General features: G+C 36.1%; 1 protein-coding gene across 3 annotated transcripts; it reads right to left on the bottom strand.

Moving 5' to 3' along the window:
* Window positions 1-64: 64 nt before the first annotated feature.
* On the bottom strand, window positions 65-18906 carry LOC129437484 (uncharacterized). Of its 3 annotated transcripts, none has more exons than XM_055195646.2 (8): window positions 18438-18906; window positions 16628-16723; window positions 11161-11357; window positions 10937-11045; window positions 5994-6592; window positions 4588-4747; window positions 2933-3068; window positions 65-508 (listed from the first exon to the last, which is right to left on the bottom strand). In XM_055195646.2, the coding sequence occupies exons 3-6, from the start codon at window positions 11354-11356 to the stop codon at window positions 4707-4709; spliced, it is 945 nt and encodes a 314-aa protein (XP_055051621.1). In that variant the 5' UTR covers window position 11357; window positions 16628-16723; window positions 18438-18906; the 3' UTR covers window positions 65-508; window positions 2933-3068; window positions 4588-4706. The 3 variants fall into 3 exon arrangements, with proteins under 3 accessions (XP_055051621.1, XP_055051620.1, XP_055051622.1); XM_055195645.2 differs by having other exon boundaries at window positions 11161-13429; XM_055195647.2 differs by lacking the exons at window positions 65-508; window positions 2933-3068 and adding an exon at window positions 3084-3380 and having other exon boundaries at window positions 11161-13429.
* Window positions 18907-18959: the final 53 nt, after the last annotated feature.

Genomic DNA, 18959 nt, shown 5'->3' on the forward strand with positions numbered 1-18959 from the left:
TCCATGCAATACACTACAATAAAATCTTAAAGTTATTCAATGAACAGAAAACAGTAGTTCATGCTTTACTTTTACAATTTATTAACAATTTGATCTTGACTTAAAATTACATTTAAAACTTTATAAAACACAACATTAAAAATTGAAAAAAAAGAAAAGTTAAACTTACAGGGTTCATCCTAAAATTATTTTTTTTGTCATTAATTACTCACCCTCATGTCGTTTCAAACCCATAAGAGCTTCAATCATCTTCAGAACACAAATGAAGCCTACTGATCTCATAAAAAATATCTTAATTTCTGTTTTGAAGATGAACAAAGATCTTGCAGGTGTGGAACGACATGAGGAAAAGTAATTTATGACAAATTTTTCTTTTTTTGTGGAGCAACCCTTTAATTAACTCTTTAAAAAGTTTAATTAACTTCAACTTATTAACTGCATAGAACAATACAAACAAAACAACATTAGGGCAGCTCCTCACTCCTCTGTTGTTACTGTACCAACGGCCCTTTGAAAAGAAAAAGAAAATAAATTAACCGTTAAGCCACTTTTCTTCATAAATTCCACTTTTCACAGTTCAAACAGATGTGTCAGGTTACCCTTCATGACATATCATGATTTAAAAGGGTTAGTTCACCCAAAAATTAAACTAATGTAGTTTTTTACTCCCCCTCATGTCGTTCCACACCCGTAAGACCCTCGTTAATCTTTAGAACACAAATTAAGATATGCATAGTCAGCAATGACATTTCATCTCTCAGGATCCATTAATGTACTAAACATATATTTAAAACAGTTCATGTGAGTACAATGGTTAAAGGAATAGTCTACTCATTTTCAATATTAAAATATGTTATTACCTTAACTAAGAATTGTTGATACATCCCTCTATCATCTGTGTGCGTGCACGTAAGCGCTGGAGCGCGCTGCGACGCTTCGATAGCATTTAGCTTAGCCCCATTCATTCAATGGTACCATTTAGAGATAAAGTTAGAAGTGATCAAACACATCAACGTTTTTCCTATTTAAGACGAGTAGTTATACGAGCAAGTTTGGTGGTACAAAATAAAACGTAGCGCTTTTCTAAGCGGATTTAAAAGAGGAACTATATTGTATGGCGTAATAGCACTTATGGGAGTACTTCGACTCGGCGCTGTAACACCCTCCCTCTCCCATTATGAGAGGGAGAAGGGGAGCGGACTTTTTCAGGCGAGTCGAAGAACCCGGAATTTCATCGCATAAAATTACATAAACATCCCGCATATTCATTCGCATTTTTTAAGAAAACGTGCCGCAAGATCAAGGATTTTTGCCCGCAACAATCACAAAAAAACTGAATTTTTCTGGAAGGACTGGTCAATGCAGGCCTCAGTAAGGCACTGTATTTAATCAAAAATATCTTAATTTGTGTTCTGATGATGAGTGAAGGTTGGGTGTAGAATGACACGAGGGTGAGTAATTAATGACATTATTTACATTTTAGGGTGAACTAACCCTTTTAATTCACAGACAGGTCAAAATATTTAGCATGCCAAATATCACACCATTTTCTTGACAATCTTTGATAATTCACACAGTGATTGTCACTCGCAATGAGCAGCAATTTACCTATGATTTCGAGCATTTGCGACTTTGCAAAACCTGTCGGTGGGTGACAATAAGGCCTAAAATTGTCCAGTAAGAACTCGCCATTAGTGTGTAAACACTGCCTGATATGTTTGTGCCTGAGTACAAATTGCAAGACCAGAAGTAGGGTTGTAACGGTATACCGGTATGGCGGTATACCATGATATTGCCATGTACGGTTATCATACCGCCAACATTTCCTTATCCAAGGTTTAGGGAAAAAAATGAAAGCAGATCTTAGCATGCACTGCTGCACATACACTGCAAAAAAATGACTTTCAATAAAAAAATTACTTAATATTTTTGTCTTGTTTTCAGTAAAAATATTAAAAAATTCTTAAATGAAGATGCTTTCTCTTGATGAGCAAAATGACCTAAGAAAATTAGTCTAGTTTTAGACCAAAAATATCAAATTTAAGTGATTTTGTGCATAAAACAAGCAAAAAAATCTGCCAATGGGGTAATCTTGAACATTTTTCTTTAAACACTAAATTCAAGACAAATTCAAGAAAAATGTGCTTACCCCATTACCCCATTTTTGCTTGTTTAATGCACAAATTGACTTAAATTTGATATTTAGTGTTTATGACAAAAGTAAAACTTATTTCAAGAACATTTTTTGCTTGTTTTAAGCACTAATTTACTTAACGTTTTATTTTTTTGTCTAAAACTAGACTTATTTTCTTAGGTAATTTTCCTCATCAAGAAAATACATCTTAATTTAAGAATTTGTAGATATTTATATTAGAAAACAAGACAAAAATACTAAGTAAGACGTTCATTTTTTTTGCAGTGTATTTTGTTAAAATGCGAGATGTGCAGCTTTATTTTATCTTTATTTTTTTCAAATGGTAGACTCGTACTTCCATAAAAAGTTTTCTTTTTCGTAAAAAGTTTGATATAATAAACCATATGTATAACAAAAAAACCTATGTGTTTGCATTTATTTAAAGCTCATTGTTTCAAAGTGTATACCTTTAAAACTGTAAAACTTTCTGAGACAATTATCATACGGTGAAAATCTCATACTGTTACAACCCCAACCAGAAGTAGGTGTACAGTTCTGTGGGTTCCCAGGGCATGTTTGAAAAGCCATGATTCAATATTTTTTGGCTATGATAATATTAGGATCACATGTTCCCACAAGTTAAAATTTGCAAGACAAAACTAAGCTAACAGAACATGTCCCCTCCCGGTCACTGTATGTAATACCACACAAATGGTAAAACTTTTTTGAATTTGCATTGATTATTCGTCTTATTAAAGTTTGTATTTCCATTTAAAATGTAAATCTTAAGACATTTACCCATCTTGTTGTCCAACTCGTGCCCTGGCAGTGCGATAACCTCCCCTGTCCCTGGCACCGATTAGCCACTTGGACACTGCCTTCTCTGCCTCTCTTCTTGTTGTTGTATTCGTTAGGGCATTTTTTTTCAAACTTCCTGTAAAATACATAAAAAAGCATTAAAGTGAGATTAAATTTAATCTGAGCTCTTTCAAGAAAGAAGCAGTTATCTCCACATTTTTCAGGAGATACAATAATGGTATCGGATATAATATTCTGTCATACACAAATGTTTTTTCTGTATTTTTACAAAAGCAATAAGAGCAACATTTTTAGTGCAAATGTTTATTAACTGAACAAACACAGAAACAGAAATTTGTGTTATTATTTATACATAATGTCATAAATATGTCAACAATGTCAAAATACTCATCTCAGCAAGGATTCAGATAAACATAGTTGGTTATATCTAAAGTAAACATAAAAGAAATCGGATTTGTTTCATTATTTGAAATCCATGTATAAGGTCTTAAAATGGACAACAGCCTATAAAAACCTGCTGCTGTCATTGGTGTTAATCAAACAAAAATAATTTTACAAAGATTAATCTATATTTGTAATGATACAGTTAATACTATGGTGTTATTTTTCATTTATAAAATATTTTTGTAGCTGAATAGTACTGTTTGACCTAATTTAACTTCATTCTATTGTATTTATCTATGCTAGTAACATGTATATTTGTTCTTATTACCTCACTTTTCTTTAATAATGTTTTAATTTTATTATTTACAGTGTTGGGCATGTTACTTTAAAAAGTAATTATTTATAGTTACTTCTCACAAATAGATGAAAACTGCTTCAGCAAGCTCAATATAGTAATGCCAAAATGTTTTTGTCAGTAATGGTAACAGCATTGTAATCGGAGAAAAAGTTATTAGTTTGATTATCCATTACTGAAAAAATAACAATCACTGATTACAACAAATCACTGATTATTTATTAGAAACTGTGAGTTTTGTGAACACCACTAATTAACAGTTACCCATCACTGAAATTGGCAGTATACCTTGTCCATATTGTCATTATTCTGGTTATTCTCAGTTTTTCTTACGTTTTTCTATGGTCTCGGACTCGCTGGTATTTGAACTTGTCTCGGTCTCTGCCACTGGTCTTGCCAAATATGGCTTTTGGTCTCGACCGAGTCCAGTTGTCTATTATGTAAGGAATAATTGACAACGGGCCATTGAATTATTAGAAAAATAATGCATACCCAAGGTGGTGATGCCGTTACACCTCGGGTGTGCAGTATTTTTCTAATAATTCAACGGCCCAGAGCATTTAGATCAATAAATTATAACCCAAATAATAACCCAAAATGATTGTCTTGATACTGTCATACATACGACTTGAGTCTTTCCTGGACTCGGACTCAAATCTTTTTGGACTCGGTCTTGTCTTGGACTCAAACCTCTTTTGACTCGGTCTCGACTAGTCCTGGTCTTGGATTCGACAAAGGTGGTCTTGACTACAGCCCTGTCTCAGTGTAAGTATTGACAATTATTTTGATTGACAATCAATATGGATCTATTACCACTGATTTATGAAGAACAACTGAACTCAGAATAACCTCAGTTTGCACATGAATATGTTAAACAGTGAGTAAATATACATACCATATACCACCTCAAACAGTTTGAGCCTCCCAAACTCTCGCTTTCCATGGCGGCCAACAAAGTTATACTGCCTAGATAGAGCAGGATCTAAAAGAAAAGCCATCATCCTTCTTATGGCTTCATCCACAGTACTCCCTCCAATATCTGCCACCACAGCAACCTATGGAAAACAAGATTATCATTATAGACCCTTTTACAGGCCACGTGATCAAATAGTTGCGTATGCATTTTGGCAACGGAAGTGGTGTTGTTCCCCATTGGTTTTAACGTGTTAGCAACGGTTTCCCAGCATCAAAATGTCTGGTTGTTGCATTTACGGTTGCACTAATCAATATTCCACCAAGGGGCTTACGTTTTATAGGATTTCGACAGGATCACGGCTGTGATGGCAAGCGATTAAACGTGTTGATTTGAGTGAGGACATAATAAAAAAATGCTTGCGTCTGTACTCTATAAGACCCTTTTACTGTTTGTACACAATGATGACGTGGCAACGTATGTGTGCGCATTTTGGCAACAGAAGTAAGGCACGTGCATTTCAAATGCACAAAAAAAAAAAAAAAAAAAAAAAAAGAATTCAAATGCACGTGCGTTTGTGCATAAAGTAAACTGATCACTTTAGCGCCATTTTGCAGTTAAACTGTTTAAAATCACTTGAATGTTAACATTTTGCAAACCTTTGATACACTTACAAATGATAAACTTTCCCTATTTAAATTTGCGTATTAATCCGCGAATCACATGCGAGCCGAACCGTGGGTCGATCCGTTACACCACTATTCTTTGTAGCAAAAAAGCTACAGTACTGTGCAAACATCTTAGACCACCATTAGATTTGTGGATTAAGAAAAGGTATAATGACCATATATATAATTATAACTATAGTTTTTTAAATAAAACCAAGAAATACAGTAAATTTATAGGCAGTATTAAAAAAGCATCATAAATGCTTAAAAGTACAGACAGGTTTTAAACCATACTTGCCATTTCCAATCATATTTGGAAAGAAAAACACCTGACAAAACATGGCCATCATAGACTGGCATGAATTTATTATTCAGACTTTAATTTATTGAGGCAGGAATAAAATTCCGTGATTTCAGCAGTTTAGCCTTTTGATAGGAGATTCGAGTCGCTGATTCGATTCATTAAAGCTCCAAAGCAGTGTTTTGAAATTATTCATTATTTCGTTTTTTTGGCGCACATAACTATTCTCATCACTTTATTATATTAACATAAGACCACTGAACTTGCATTAATTGTTTTAAATATGTTTGAATCTTGAGAAAGACATTACTTAGATTTAATCAGAAATATCTTAATTGTGACTTCTGCACAGTACTGTATGTGAAAAAATGTAAAATTAAGACCTGTGAACCTGGTAAATTATTCACATTAGAACATACCAACTTGGTTGAGAAAGGTGGGGTCTGACAATTTCTGCTCCATTGCATCAACATCCGAGACTGTCCTCAGGGGGAAAACGATGTCCTCTGGAAGAGCAGCTCTAACTGTAGTTGCATCCCGTTGTGTGAGAAGTGATTGTAGCATCCTCCCATGGACCTTCTGCGTCTCCTTTATTTCCTCCAGGACAGTTAAGACCCGGGCAAACATGCTATCTCTAAATGAAGGACTAGCACCTTGCAGAACTCTACTGGGGTGCTCTGGTGTAACTGCCATTAAAGGTGTTGAAGGTGGAGAGGGCTGAATACATGGATGGGCCCTGTGTAAGTGGGGAGTCTCCGGTTGGCGGTTCTCTGGCACTCGGGGAGGTAAATGCTGATCTCGAACTACAGAACTGGGATCTTGAAGAATTGTACTGGGTCGTTCTGAAGTAACAGACATTAAAGGAGCTGAAAGTGGAGGGGGTTGGATAAATGGACGGGTCTTGAGTGAGTGGGGAGCCTTTGGTTGGAGGTTGTTTGGAATTGGGGAAGATAAAGGCCCACTAGATGCATGATCCTGTCCAGCACTATCCTCATCTGAGCTTGACAGACATACTGCCCTTGATATGCACAAAATGTAGAGCATAATTAAGTAGTTGTACAAGTTTAAAATTACATAAGTATATGTGCAATGTAGGATAATGAATAGTAATGCATGAAATGCAAAGGATAAACATTTTTGGTTGCATTAAAGAGGCAATACTTTAAATTTACTGTATTAATATAATATGCATTGATTCTTATTAAATCTGAAGTTATTTAGTCAAGCAGGAAGTGATATTCTCTTTGACTTGTTTAAATAACATTAATGGGTCCCTTTTGAAGCATGCACTTGGCACTTCATTTAAGATGATTTTTAACTTAACCCTTAATCAGTGTTTGGGGCCCCAGGGGACCCCACTAGACGTTTCCTTCATTTTTTAAGTGTTACCTTCATCTCAGGCAGGGAACTACACTAACCTTTTCCACTGGTTGCACTTGCGCTACCAACTTTTTCAGTTACTGGCGCAAAATATGATTTGGTCGCACATATTTTTTTCAAGTTATATTAAGGAGCTCTGGATTATAATGAACAATAATAAAACTGTATTGCATACAGATATGCTTTTTATCTTACTTGCCATCTTTTAAACCACATGCCGCCTTGTTTTCTTAAACGTTGCAGTGTTTCCCAAAGATCTGAAATGTACTTGTGGTGGTAGTCATTACCCACTGACAAATAATGGTCTACTATACATGTGACGAAGAACTAATAATGTGTGACACAACACAATACTTTGATTTATTAAAAATGTATATTAATTTCACATTATATTTCATTAATCTAACCACCCCAAACTTTCTCTGCCATTAACAAAGCTGACACTGTTTGTCAAAGCACCACGAAAACACTTACTGTTTTTGCACTGATATATGAAGCAATTAGACCCCTTTTATCAAACTCAATATAATACAATACTATGTATAGTATATTAATAGACAGTGCAGGTCTATAGATTATAAATGTGACTGATGTTATAATGGTTATAATTTCTATTAGATAGGCACTTTAACTGCTTATGTTCTATCTTTCTATTTCTCCCTTGCCGATTAAAAAAAGCTTAATTCACTCATTATTTCAGATTTAAAAGTCTACTTGCTGTCCCGGTCACAGACTTTACAATGCTTTGCGGTTTTTATATCCCTGCAGGGAACTACACTAACCTTTTCCACTGGTGGCACTTGCGCTACCAACTTTTTCAGTTACTGGCGCAAAATATGATTTGGTCGCACATATTTTTTTCAAGTTACATTAAGGCGCTCTGGTTAATAATGAACAATAATGAAACTGTATTGCATACAGATATGCTTTTTATTTTACTTGCCATCTTTTAAACCACATGCTGCCTTGTTTTCTTAAACGTTGCAGTCAGTGTTTCCCACAGATCTGAAATTTACTTGGTGGTGGTAGCCGGTAAAAAGGGCAATCATTACCCACTGACAAATAATGGTCTACTATACATATGACGAAGAACTAATAATGTGTGACACAACACAATACTTTGATTTATTGAAAATTAATATTAATTTCACATTATATTTCATTAATCTAAACACTCCAAACTTTCTTTGCCATTAACAAAGCTGACACTGTTTGTCAAAGCACCACGAAAACACTTACTGTTTTTGCACTGATATATGAAGCAATTAGACCCCTTTTATCAAACTCAATATAATACAACACTATGTATAGTATATTAATAGACAGTGCAGGTCTATAGATTATAAATGTGACTGATGTTATGACTGATGTTATAATGGTAATAATTTCTATTAAATAGGCACTTTTACTGCTTCTGCTCTATCTTTCTATTTCTCTCTTGCCGATTTAAAAAGCTTAATCCACTTATTATTTCAATAATATTATTCCACTTATTTTATTTTCAAATCTACTTGCTGTCCCGGTGACAAACTTTACATTGCTTTGCTCGTTTAGTGCAATGGGCTTGACATTAAGCACTGCTTTTTTGCTACAATCTGTGCAAACTTAATATGGATATGGTTTTAGAAAATATATGGTTTATTAATAATAAGATTATTAAAAACATGTGAGAAAGAAAACGCAGCGCGTGGTCGTAACAAGAACCATCGCCATAGAAACCGAAGGCACGCTAAACTGCACTCGAGCTTTAGCGCGGTAGCGCTCATGGCCGTTTTCCGATCGACTCGGGTTATAAACTCAATATTAATCAGACTTGGGAACCAAAGTAATTAAACTAGGACCTAACCGGACCCGACAGACCATTTAAAATATAAACCCGGAACCATACGGGTCCCGCGTCCTCAGTGAAGAAAGACCTCTGCTCAAGTTCAGAAACATGGAAGACACTGCGCTTGCGTCGCGTCGCACCCAATTCATTGAGAAACAGCTGAGCACGCAAACGCACACTGATGGGGAGAGACACGACGTGCTTTCACGCAAAATGAAGCCAACGTGTTGATGGCTCAGAGCACGTTATAAAACGTATTCTTAAAATCCACATTTATGTTTTAATAAATGCTCATAGTAAATCATAGCATATTGTCTAAAACATTAGGTAGCACATTTGCGACCCATTAAAAATTAGGGTCGCAACGGCAGTTCAAAAGGTCGCATATGCGACCATTTTGGTCGCAGTGTAGCTCCCTGCCCTGGTCAGCTTAAGCTTTGCTCATTCAGTGCAATGGGCTTGACATTAGCACTGCTTTTTTGCTACAATCTCTATGTAAACGTTTTAAATATGGATATGGTTTTAGAAAAGATATGGTTTATTAATAATACGATTATTAAAAAAATGTTAGAAAGAAAATGCGTGTGATCGTAACAAGAACCATCGCCATAGAAACCGGAGGCACGCTGAAACTGCACTCGAGCTTTAGCGCGGTAGCGCTCATGGCCGTTTTCCGATCGACTCGGGTTATACACACAATATAAATCAGACTTGGGACCCAAAGTAATTAAACTAGGACCTAACCGGACCCGACTGACCATCTAAAATATAAACCCGGAACAATACGGGTCCCGCGTCCTCAGTGAAGAAAGACATCTGCTCAAGTTCAGAAACATGGAAGACACTGAGCTTGCTTCGCGTCCCACCCAATTAATTGAGAAACAGCTGAGCACGCAAACGCACACTCATAGGGAGAGACACGGAGACACGACGTGCTTTCACGCAAAATGAAGCCAACGTGTTGATGGCTCAGAGCACGTTATAAAACGCATTCTTAAAATTCACATTTCTCTTTTAATAAATGCTCATAGTAAATCATAGCATATTGTCTAAAACATTAGGTAGCACATTTGCGACCCATTAAAAATTACGGTCGCAACGGCAGTTCAAAAGGTCGCATATGCGACCATTTTGGTGGCAGTGTAGTTCCCTGTCAGGGGCATGAAACTCTGTGACCGTTCCTAAATAGTCTATCTAAACATGAACAAAAAATGGGCTTGATTTGCTTGTTCTAAAGGTGTGTGAATTTTTTTACCGTTTATAGTGTTTGAGGTCTGATAGACCCCAACTTTTAAAGAGTGATTGCATAAGGAAATATAATTTTTTTATATGGAAAACTACATCTTTTTTATTTACTTCTCAACTAAACATTTATGCTGTGTTTTTATTGAATTTTGGAAGTTTTTTACCTATTTACTGCACAATTACTTAACTAGGACAAATTGGCTCATGAAAATGATTTTTTTAAGAAAGAAATCACGGAATGTGGATCTTCATTTAATCTAAATAGTTTTTGGACATTGCTCTATGTGTTAGGGATAGAATACTGAAATCTGCTGGTTTGTGGAAAAAACACAAACCAGAAATGATTTAGTAATGATAATTAAAGAAAGTAAGTGCTCTAAGCACATATATCCAATAGAGCTCCATAGGGACTCAATTCATTTCAAAAAAATATTTATAAGCCCATTTATGGCCTAGTTAAGTAATTGTGCAGTAAATAGGTAAAACACTTCCAAATTTCCACAAAAACACAGCATAAATGTATAGTTGAGAAGTTAAAAAAATGATATATAGTTTTTCATATTAAAATTTAAAAAAAAAATTCCTTATGCAATCGCTCTTTAAATGTTTGGGGTCTATTTGACCCCAAACACTATAAATATTATCCTTTTTGAACACTGATTAAGGGTTAATTAAGACTGCTCATATGAGAATACTCGGGGAAAAAAACATTTTGGCATAATTATGTGTTAATTTTTGTACAAGCATGAAAAAGACAACTGGTGCATCTCTTCCTGTGCAAACAGGTTTTCACATACACATGAGATACACAGACAACACATTCTCGTTTCTCTTGTGCTTAAATGATAATGATCCTTTTGAGAAGTATTGTTGCTTTTAAAAGCTATATATTCAAGAAATATATCTTACCTTTTTTTGCGCTTCCCTTTTCCCAACTTTCTTCCAGAATCAGACTCAGTCTGCAAGTCTGAGGTTGCCTCAGACATCAAAAGTTTTGCTGTGGCGTGGGCATAGTTTCCTAAATAGACATGTAACAAAAAAATAGCAACTAGTATTTTAGCCGCATGCCTTTGTATTATTTAAAAATTTACAATATTATTATCACCAATCACCTTCAAAAACAGTCATATTACCTGCTTTTCCCAAAACACGCACTTTAAACTTCGGCCAGTCAGAGTCTGGAACAAGTTCTTCCTTTACTGCCTTGGTGATGTTCATTCGCCCTGGTGGCCAGTAACAAGCATCTTCTTCTGGTCCAGTAAACCATTTGCAAGGAACAATTGCTACACCTCCACCATCCAAAAAATCCACAACTGCGAATTGTAGCATGCTGAAAAAATGAAAACAAGCAGGCTAGTGCAGCTGTGGCAATGCCACATATCCAGATTTAAATGGCAAGAGCACTATTTTTCTCCTTAGTTCCTCAATGGATACCACATGCAAGTCTTTGGATAAATTTGAAACATAGTAAATTCCAAGGCATGCCGAGTCAATTGGGTAGCTGAAAAAAGTTTCATAGTTTTCAAAGAAGTGACAGAGTACCTTGACAGTTTTACAAGAAGAAAGCAAAATATTTCTCACAATGAGAATTTTTCCCCTTAAGGAAAAACAGTTATCGCCTTTACAGCAAGAAATTAATGTCTGTCCATCATTGTACTGCCTGTACTGCTGGCATGTTCCAAGTTCATCAGTCACTGGTCCAGAGAAATGGAGCTGTTTGAGGGGTGAGTAAATAGACATTTTCTTCTGTTTCGCCACTTTCTGTTTCTCATGGATGCGCCTGACAATTTGCTGGACAGGATTTTGGGGCCTCCGTACCATCTTTTTAAGTTTACCTAAATATGTTTCGAATGGGAAGCAGGAAATGTTATCCAACGGACCAAAGTTACGTGCATCTTGGGCAATGTGTATCAATGAATGGATGTTGTATCCAACAAATTCAATGCCGTAAATCAAGCCAAAATCTTGGACAAAAAGTTTCAAAATATCTTCAGCATAGTCGCAGTTTTCAGTACACAAATCAGGACTAAGAAGAATTCGTATAGATACAGACAAAAGTAGAAAGTTTCTATACATTGTATTGGGAATATGTTTAAGAAGAACAACAGGACCCGTATAAAGCAAAAACTGCCTCAATTCAGTTGCCTTCCACATGCTAATTTCAAGGAGAGACCTTGGTTTCCTAGCAAAATTCCTTGGTAAATACTGTCTGACAGAAGCCATGTATGCTGAAATAGTGGTGAGATTTTGAACGGACTGCCTGCATTTCAAAGGCCCTTTTAACCAAAGATAAATTAACTGGCGCATCGCCCCCAAACACACAAGGTGCATATAATCAAGGACAAAACTTGTAACTAATCCCACACCTAGCTCAGACAGTGGTGAAACTCCTCCTTGGTGCTCTTTATAGCCCATTTCCCTAAATGTCTGATCAGTCCTTATCTCTGCAGACAACTCAGGAAAAGACATTCTCCTATTTACATGGACACCTTTTTGAGTGCAGCGTTCACATGCGTAGTACCCAGTGTGGCCCTTTACACATTTGAGGAATGCACGTGCTGGAGCATCACATATAAATGCATCAGGAGCAGCAACTGTGAAATGTACATCATTATAATGAAGACCCTCTTGAACAACAACTTTAACATCTTGAATAAATTCATTTAAATACTCTTGCACATTTGATGGTTTTGTCACACCTGAGTATAAGCCAATCATAAAAACGTTTGAATTTGGGATCTCCTTAATCCTACCCAAAATAGGCCACAGACTTACATTGTTGCTGCGGAATAATGGAAGACCATCAATATTTACTCTAATTGTTAAAGTGTCAGTTAGATCTGTCAGATTGAAATCTAAAGATGACAATTCTGCTAGAACTGAATTTTTTATTCCAAAATGATAATATGATCCTCCTGCTACATTTTTAACATCACATTTGCGGTCTGTGGACATTATGGTTCTAGCATCCAATGGCACTTTAAGGCCTTTCTTTCTGAGAATTTTCAGAAGAGCAGACAATGCATTTTGAGAAATGTTGTATTCTGCAGCCCAGTCTGCAAGACCATTTGTGTCATCTAGTCTGCCAGAAGCTGAATCTTCTGAATCAGAACATTCAGAGTCCAGGTCAAAGTTACTGGAATCATCAGACATCCCATTGTCAAAATCATTGTAAAAGAAGTTATTGTCCAAAGCATCATAAAACATGTCTCTGGGATATTCATTTACTTCATCCTCTGCTACATGTTCGACACAGTCATAATAGACAGAATCCTCCAATGGTTCAGATTGCAAATTGAAATCTAGTGGTTGTTCAAATTGTTGTGAAACAACACGAAAATGCTCAGCAACTTTCGCAGCTATTTTCCTCCTTTTTGTCCTCTGAGAATGCTCCATAGCTTTCTGTAAGAAAAAGGAAGGGGTATGACACTCTAAACCCTAAAAGGTAACAATTCTAATTTAGGTAAAATCATTTGTATGATCATAATAAGTATTTGTAAATGTTTGTAACACCTGACTGCAAGCTGATGCACATTTACAAAAGGCAGAAAAACCTGCTTGCATAATAAATAGGGATGCACCGATGTAAAGGGCTGCCAATATTTATCATCCAATTTTTTGCTAAATTTACAGCCATTGGCATATCGGCTGTAGCAGGAAAATGGCTGTTAGAACAAAGCAATGGTTTATTAATGAACTGCATGAAGGCACTGAGCTATAATGGCTGTTGCGTAGTACTAACGCTGCTTTCTGTACTTTGAAGCTAATCAAATAACAAATAAATCACACATTATTCTAAATAACTTTTGTAACTTCCATAAGTGTAGCGGACCCCATCTGAATGATGACCAAACCTGATGTTTTATAAAGTTAATTGCATCCATTTTCACTCCAAACAAATCACCACAAAAGCTAAACATTACAGCACAAGAAGTGCACACCAAACTCGCTCTCTCCACTGCATTATCATCAACATACAGCGAATTACTCAAAACACTAGATGACAAATAGATTAAGGGTGTTTTCACATATGTTGGTGCGCACCGTGGAGCGGCCTCGGAGCGCACCAAAATACATTGTATCATTTTTCAGTTAGTGCGGTCCTTGTTCACATATGTTTTTTTTTTACTGTACTCCAAGCGCCGCACCGTACACCACGTGACAACGGTCGGCGCTGTCATTGCTCTTACCGTCTCATGACCCCCCCCCTGCCGTTTCCACGACATCCAGCCTGACAGGAAGAGCGCCGCTATCAAGATATTGAGATAAACGATGCACGTCTTTGTGAAGTTTCTTTGCTTTAACGCGAAATTGTGCAGCTGTTCTATTAAAGCCTTTCTCGCGGAGCCGTTTGCTAAAAACCCCTTAATGTCACTATTTGTGTGTGTGGAGGACAGCTATGCATTTATAAAATCATCAGCTCAAACGTCCAGGAGACAGCGAATCTCTGCAACGGACCAATATTGCTTTGTTTGTTGTTAACCCACAATAAAACACCCGGCTCACGTCACGACGGAAGCCCAGTGGCTCAAACATGTGGATATCTTCCTGTATTTGTTCGGCGCGAGGTCCAGCAGTGTTCACACCACAGGTGGGTCGCACCAGAGTTCGACGACAGCCGCTCCGAGACCACCTGTTTAGAGCGGTCTCGGAGTAGTCGTTTAGTGCGCACCCGAGTGCGGCTGTTGTGTTCACACTGACCCAAACGAACCGTACTCGGAGCGAAACGTAATTTTGACCAACCTAAACAGTGTATATGTGAAAGCACCCTAAGATAACAAACAGGTACAAAATCAGTTTAAGCTCTCTCCGCGGAAACTGACTGAGATCACCTCAGATCAATATTTTGTGTTATATATTTATTTATTTACGTGTCAAATTATTTACAAGTAGCCATGTAATAAGCGGGATAACATAGATCTATTCGGTTATTATCTCTGAATAAACCCCTTCAGGCTGATACAAGACCCTTTCTGGGTTTATTCTAAGATAATAACTGAATGGATGTACATAACATTTCAGGAACTACTATTAAATAACAAGAACCGATTAAAGGAATAGTCTACCCTTTTGCCATATTAAACGATGTTATTACCTCAACCTAGACGAATTAATACATACCTATCTTTTTTGAATGCGTGCACTGTACAGTACGTCGTGAATGTGTTTATGCATTTAGCCTAGCCCCATTCATTCCTATGGTACCAAAAAAAAAGTTTTATTTTGTGGTACCATACTTACTGGTAACAGTCTTTAAATAGAGAAAACACGGAAGTGTTTGGTGGCTTCCCTGTTTGGTATCATAGGAATGAATGGGTCTAGGCTAAATGCAAACACATTCACGACGCACTGTACAGTGCACGCATTTAAAAAAGATAGGTATGCATTAATTTGTCTAAGTTGAGGTAATAACATAGTTTAATAAGGCAAAAGGGTAGACAATTCCTTTAACGAATTTGTAGATGTTACGAATGAACCCGCCTCTCCACGTCCTCCCGGCCGCCAGAGGGCGCCTTCACCAGAGTATTAGTTTTTTCCACATTTCACTACATTTCCCATAATGCCTCTTACCTGGGACTGATTACGTCGCCACCTGCAACCTATCATGAACCGCCTATTTAAACCCCTGTGAGACTCTGAACTGTGCGAAGTCTTGATTTGCCCTGTGTAGTCATTTCCGAGCGTTTATCCTGTGATTGTATTTCTTGTTGTGACCTGGACTGTTATTTGGATTATTCGAGTGTTATCTGCCTGCCTTTGATTACTGCCTGTCTTTGGATTATTCGAGTGTTATCTGCCTGCCTTTGATTACTGCCTGTCTTTGGATTATTGATTGTTATCTGCCTGCCACTGACCACTGCCTGTTTTTGGATTAACGATTGTTATCTGCCTGTCTCGACCCTGCCTGTCTACTGTTTATGATTCTGGTTTGCCCCTTACCTGTGATTATTAATAAAACTGCAAATGGATCCTCTGTCTCACGGCTCCTAGAAGTATAGCACTAAGTTGAATGCAGTAGTTAACTGTTAACTAATCAATGTAACCATTTTTATTTCTCATAGAGAACTACTAAGACTTATTATATACAGGTTCACAATTTATATAATGCATGTATAATTCATTCTAAAATGAAGACCATGCTTACCTAGTGAGCATGAAAGTAATGAAAGTGTTACCAAATCAGTCACATTACTAATTATTATCAATATTCTAAAGTTTTAGTATTTTGAGTATCTTTTGTGCATTTGCTATTTGAATTAGCACTAAATAAGGGGGTTCTTTTGAGAGGAAATAGACATTTTATAAAGATTAATGTTAAATTAAACTTCTAAGAATGCATATATTGAACTAAATGTGAACACTTTTAGAATAAAAACTAAAAGTGGTTCTGTGATCACAAAACAAACGGGAGCAGACACAATTAAACAGTTTCGTCTCGTAATTACATTAGAAATGGCATGATCTAGGGAACTGGGATGTCTAACAGAAATTCTAACTTGACAAGAACACATGTTTTGTTAAACATTATGCTTTGAAAACAATGTATTCTGATTAAATTTTTATTTTTCATTTTATTATTGTATGCAATTAGGTTCTTACCTTGAACACACTGACAGTGAATTGCAGCAGAATGGCAGAGTGATGGCGCGCTGTGAGATTCAAGGAGGTGTGGGGGATAAGTATAGCTGAGTTCAACTAAATTAATGGGGGGAAAGAGCACAGGAATACAAAGGGTTTCGTGATTCAATATATGATAAATAATATAATATAATTATATATATATATATATATATATATATATATATATATATATATATATATATATATATATATATATATATAGACATATGCACACACACACACGCACAGCATATACAGTGCCCTTCATAAGCATCAGGACAGTAAAGACAAAAAAATTCAGTTTGCTGTGGACACCAGAAATTGAAAAGATGAATATCACTATGTCACTTTTTAGTAACCTTTGCTTGTGTTTCAACAAAACATGCATGCTTTATCACAAAGAACAACAACCTTAAATGGTGACTTATATGTGTTTTACCCAAATGCAAGATTAAGGTCAAACTGATCTTACACATTGTCTGATTTTCATGTGTGAACAATTAATACATGAGGACACAGTTCAACACTTCTGAGCCAATGGTCTCAATATGCCCACATTAGATAAGAGTAAAATACAAATGTGTTGTTGTTCCATTTAGTTGGTATATTGTGTATGTTAAGAAGTAAAAAATAAATAAATGTGACATTCTGTACTTTTCTCACGTTCATATTTTAATGTTTAGACATTTCTTGACTCCACAGCAAACAGATACATTTTGTCTGTATTGTCCCAATACTTATGAAAGTCACTATTACAGTATGTGTGACACTGCAACATAAACAAACAATACATATTAAAGAATACTTTAGACAAACACATAATAGAAAAGCATTTCTATGAAATTAACTTTAGTCTCAATTTTAATGTTTACAGCTTATAGCTGAAATATTAGACAAATAAACCTGCCGAGTTTTGCATTTACTATGGAATGCATATAAAGTAAACTCAGAGAATCTCCTAAGATGGTCTAAGTACATTGACGGTTTACAGTTACATGAAATTCAAACTGATTTTAGATGCTGTAAATCTCATGTCACGTGTGAGAAGCACTTACATTATACAGTAAAGTATGCAGCGAATCAGACGTCAATCATTGGTGGATTTTCGTCATTCTGTGCTACAGTCACGTGGAGGTTGCGCACGTGTGTATGACGGCAAACAGCACGCGCATTTGGCGAGTACACGTGTGAAGTTTTCGCTTTTAATAGTAGATTGATATTCACGTCATCCAATGTTCTGCGTGTTTCTTGATGAAACCGCATCAGACGACTCAGTTTCTGAAGCGATCTGAACAAATCAAACTGATTCGCGAACCAATTCAAACGTTTTGGCCCATTTGCTTCGTAAAGAATCGATTCAAAAGACTCATTTATTTGCAATACTTTGTAAGGAATCTACTTAAACGAGTCATTAATTCGCAAATACCCTACACGAGACTGCAATTTTAAAATAAAATACACATTTCGTCATGAACTAAAAACATTTACGAAGGAACGCCGCACAGTGTAACGTAAAAGCACAATTTCCATTAAAAATATGCTCATAAGGGTAAAAGTAAAAAAAATATTTACTTTTCAGACCATATTTTGAAGATTTATACAGTGATGGCGTACAGTAATTTTTATCGTTTTTAAGGCGGAAAATGGCGCGATCTTGGGAACTAGATGTCTAACTGAAATTCTCAATTGACAAGAACACATGTTTGTTAAACATGCTTTGAAAACAATGTATTTTAATTAAAATTAAATATATATATATATATATTGTATGCAATTATTGGGTTCTTACCTTGAATACACTGACAGCGAAGTCTCCTCATGAAAACTTTAGCAGAATGGCAAGTAATTGAGCGCGCCCGCGAAAATCAGGGAACGGTGGGGGATGGGTATTGCTGAATAAAATCTCGCGAGATCCATCATGCAGTTTTGAAAACTCTCAAATTAATTTTTTTAAAGTTTTTTTCGTGTTTACGGTTTACAGTTACATGAAATTCAAACTGAGTTTGATATTTTAAATTGCACAAAATTGGGTAAAATAGCAATTGTGTATTGTGTTGACAAAACTTTGATTAGATTGTGTTACAGTGGCAAAATAACAATAAAAGCATTTTCAAGGACCATATTTGTGTACTATCTACTCATGTAATTAAACTTTGGGATTTACAGTGTTTGCACTTGTTTTCTTGTTAAACTGAATTAGTAGCCCATTTTCAGCCCATGTACTCATTTCCCATGACTAAACCAAGTAGGTCCCACATGGGGAGCCCACCTGGGTTTGCCCATGTGGGAACCACTTAGTTGACCCCAGATG

This window comes from Misgurnus anguillicaudatus, chromosome 22, assembly GCF_027580225.2.
Source record: "Misgurnus anguillicaudatus chromosome 22, ASM2758022v2, whole genome shotgun sequence".
Lineage (NCBI taxonomy): Eukaryota > Metazoa > Chordata > Actinopteri > Cypriniformes > Cobitidae > Misgurnus > Misgurnus anguillicaudatus.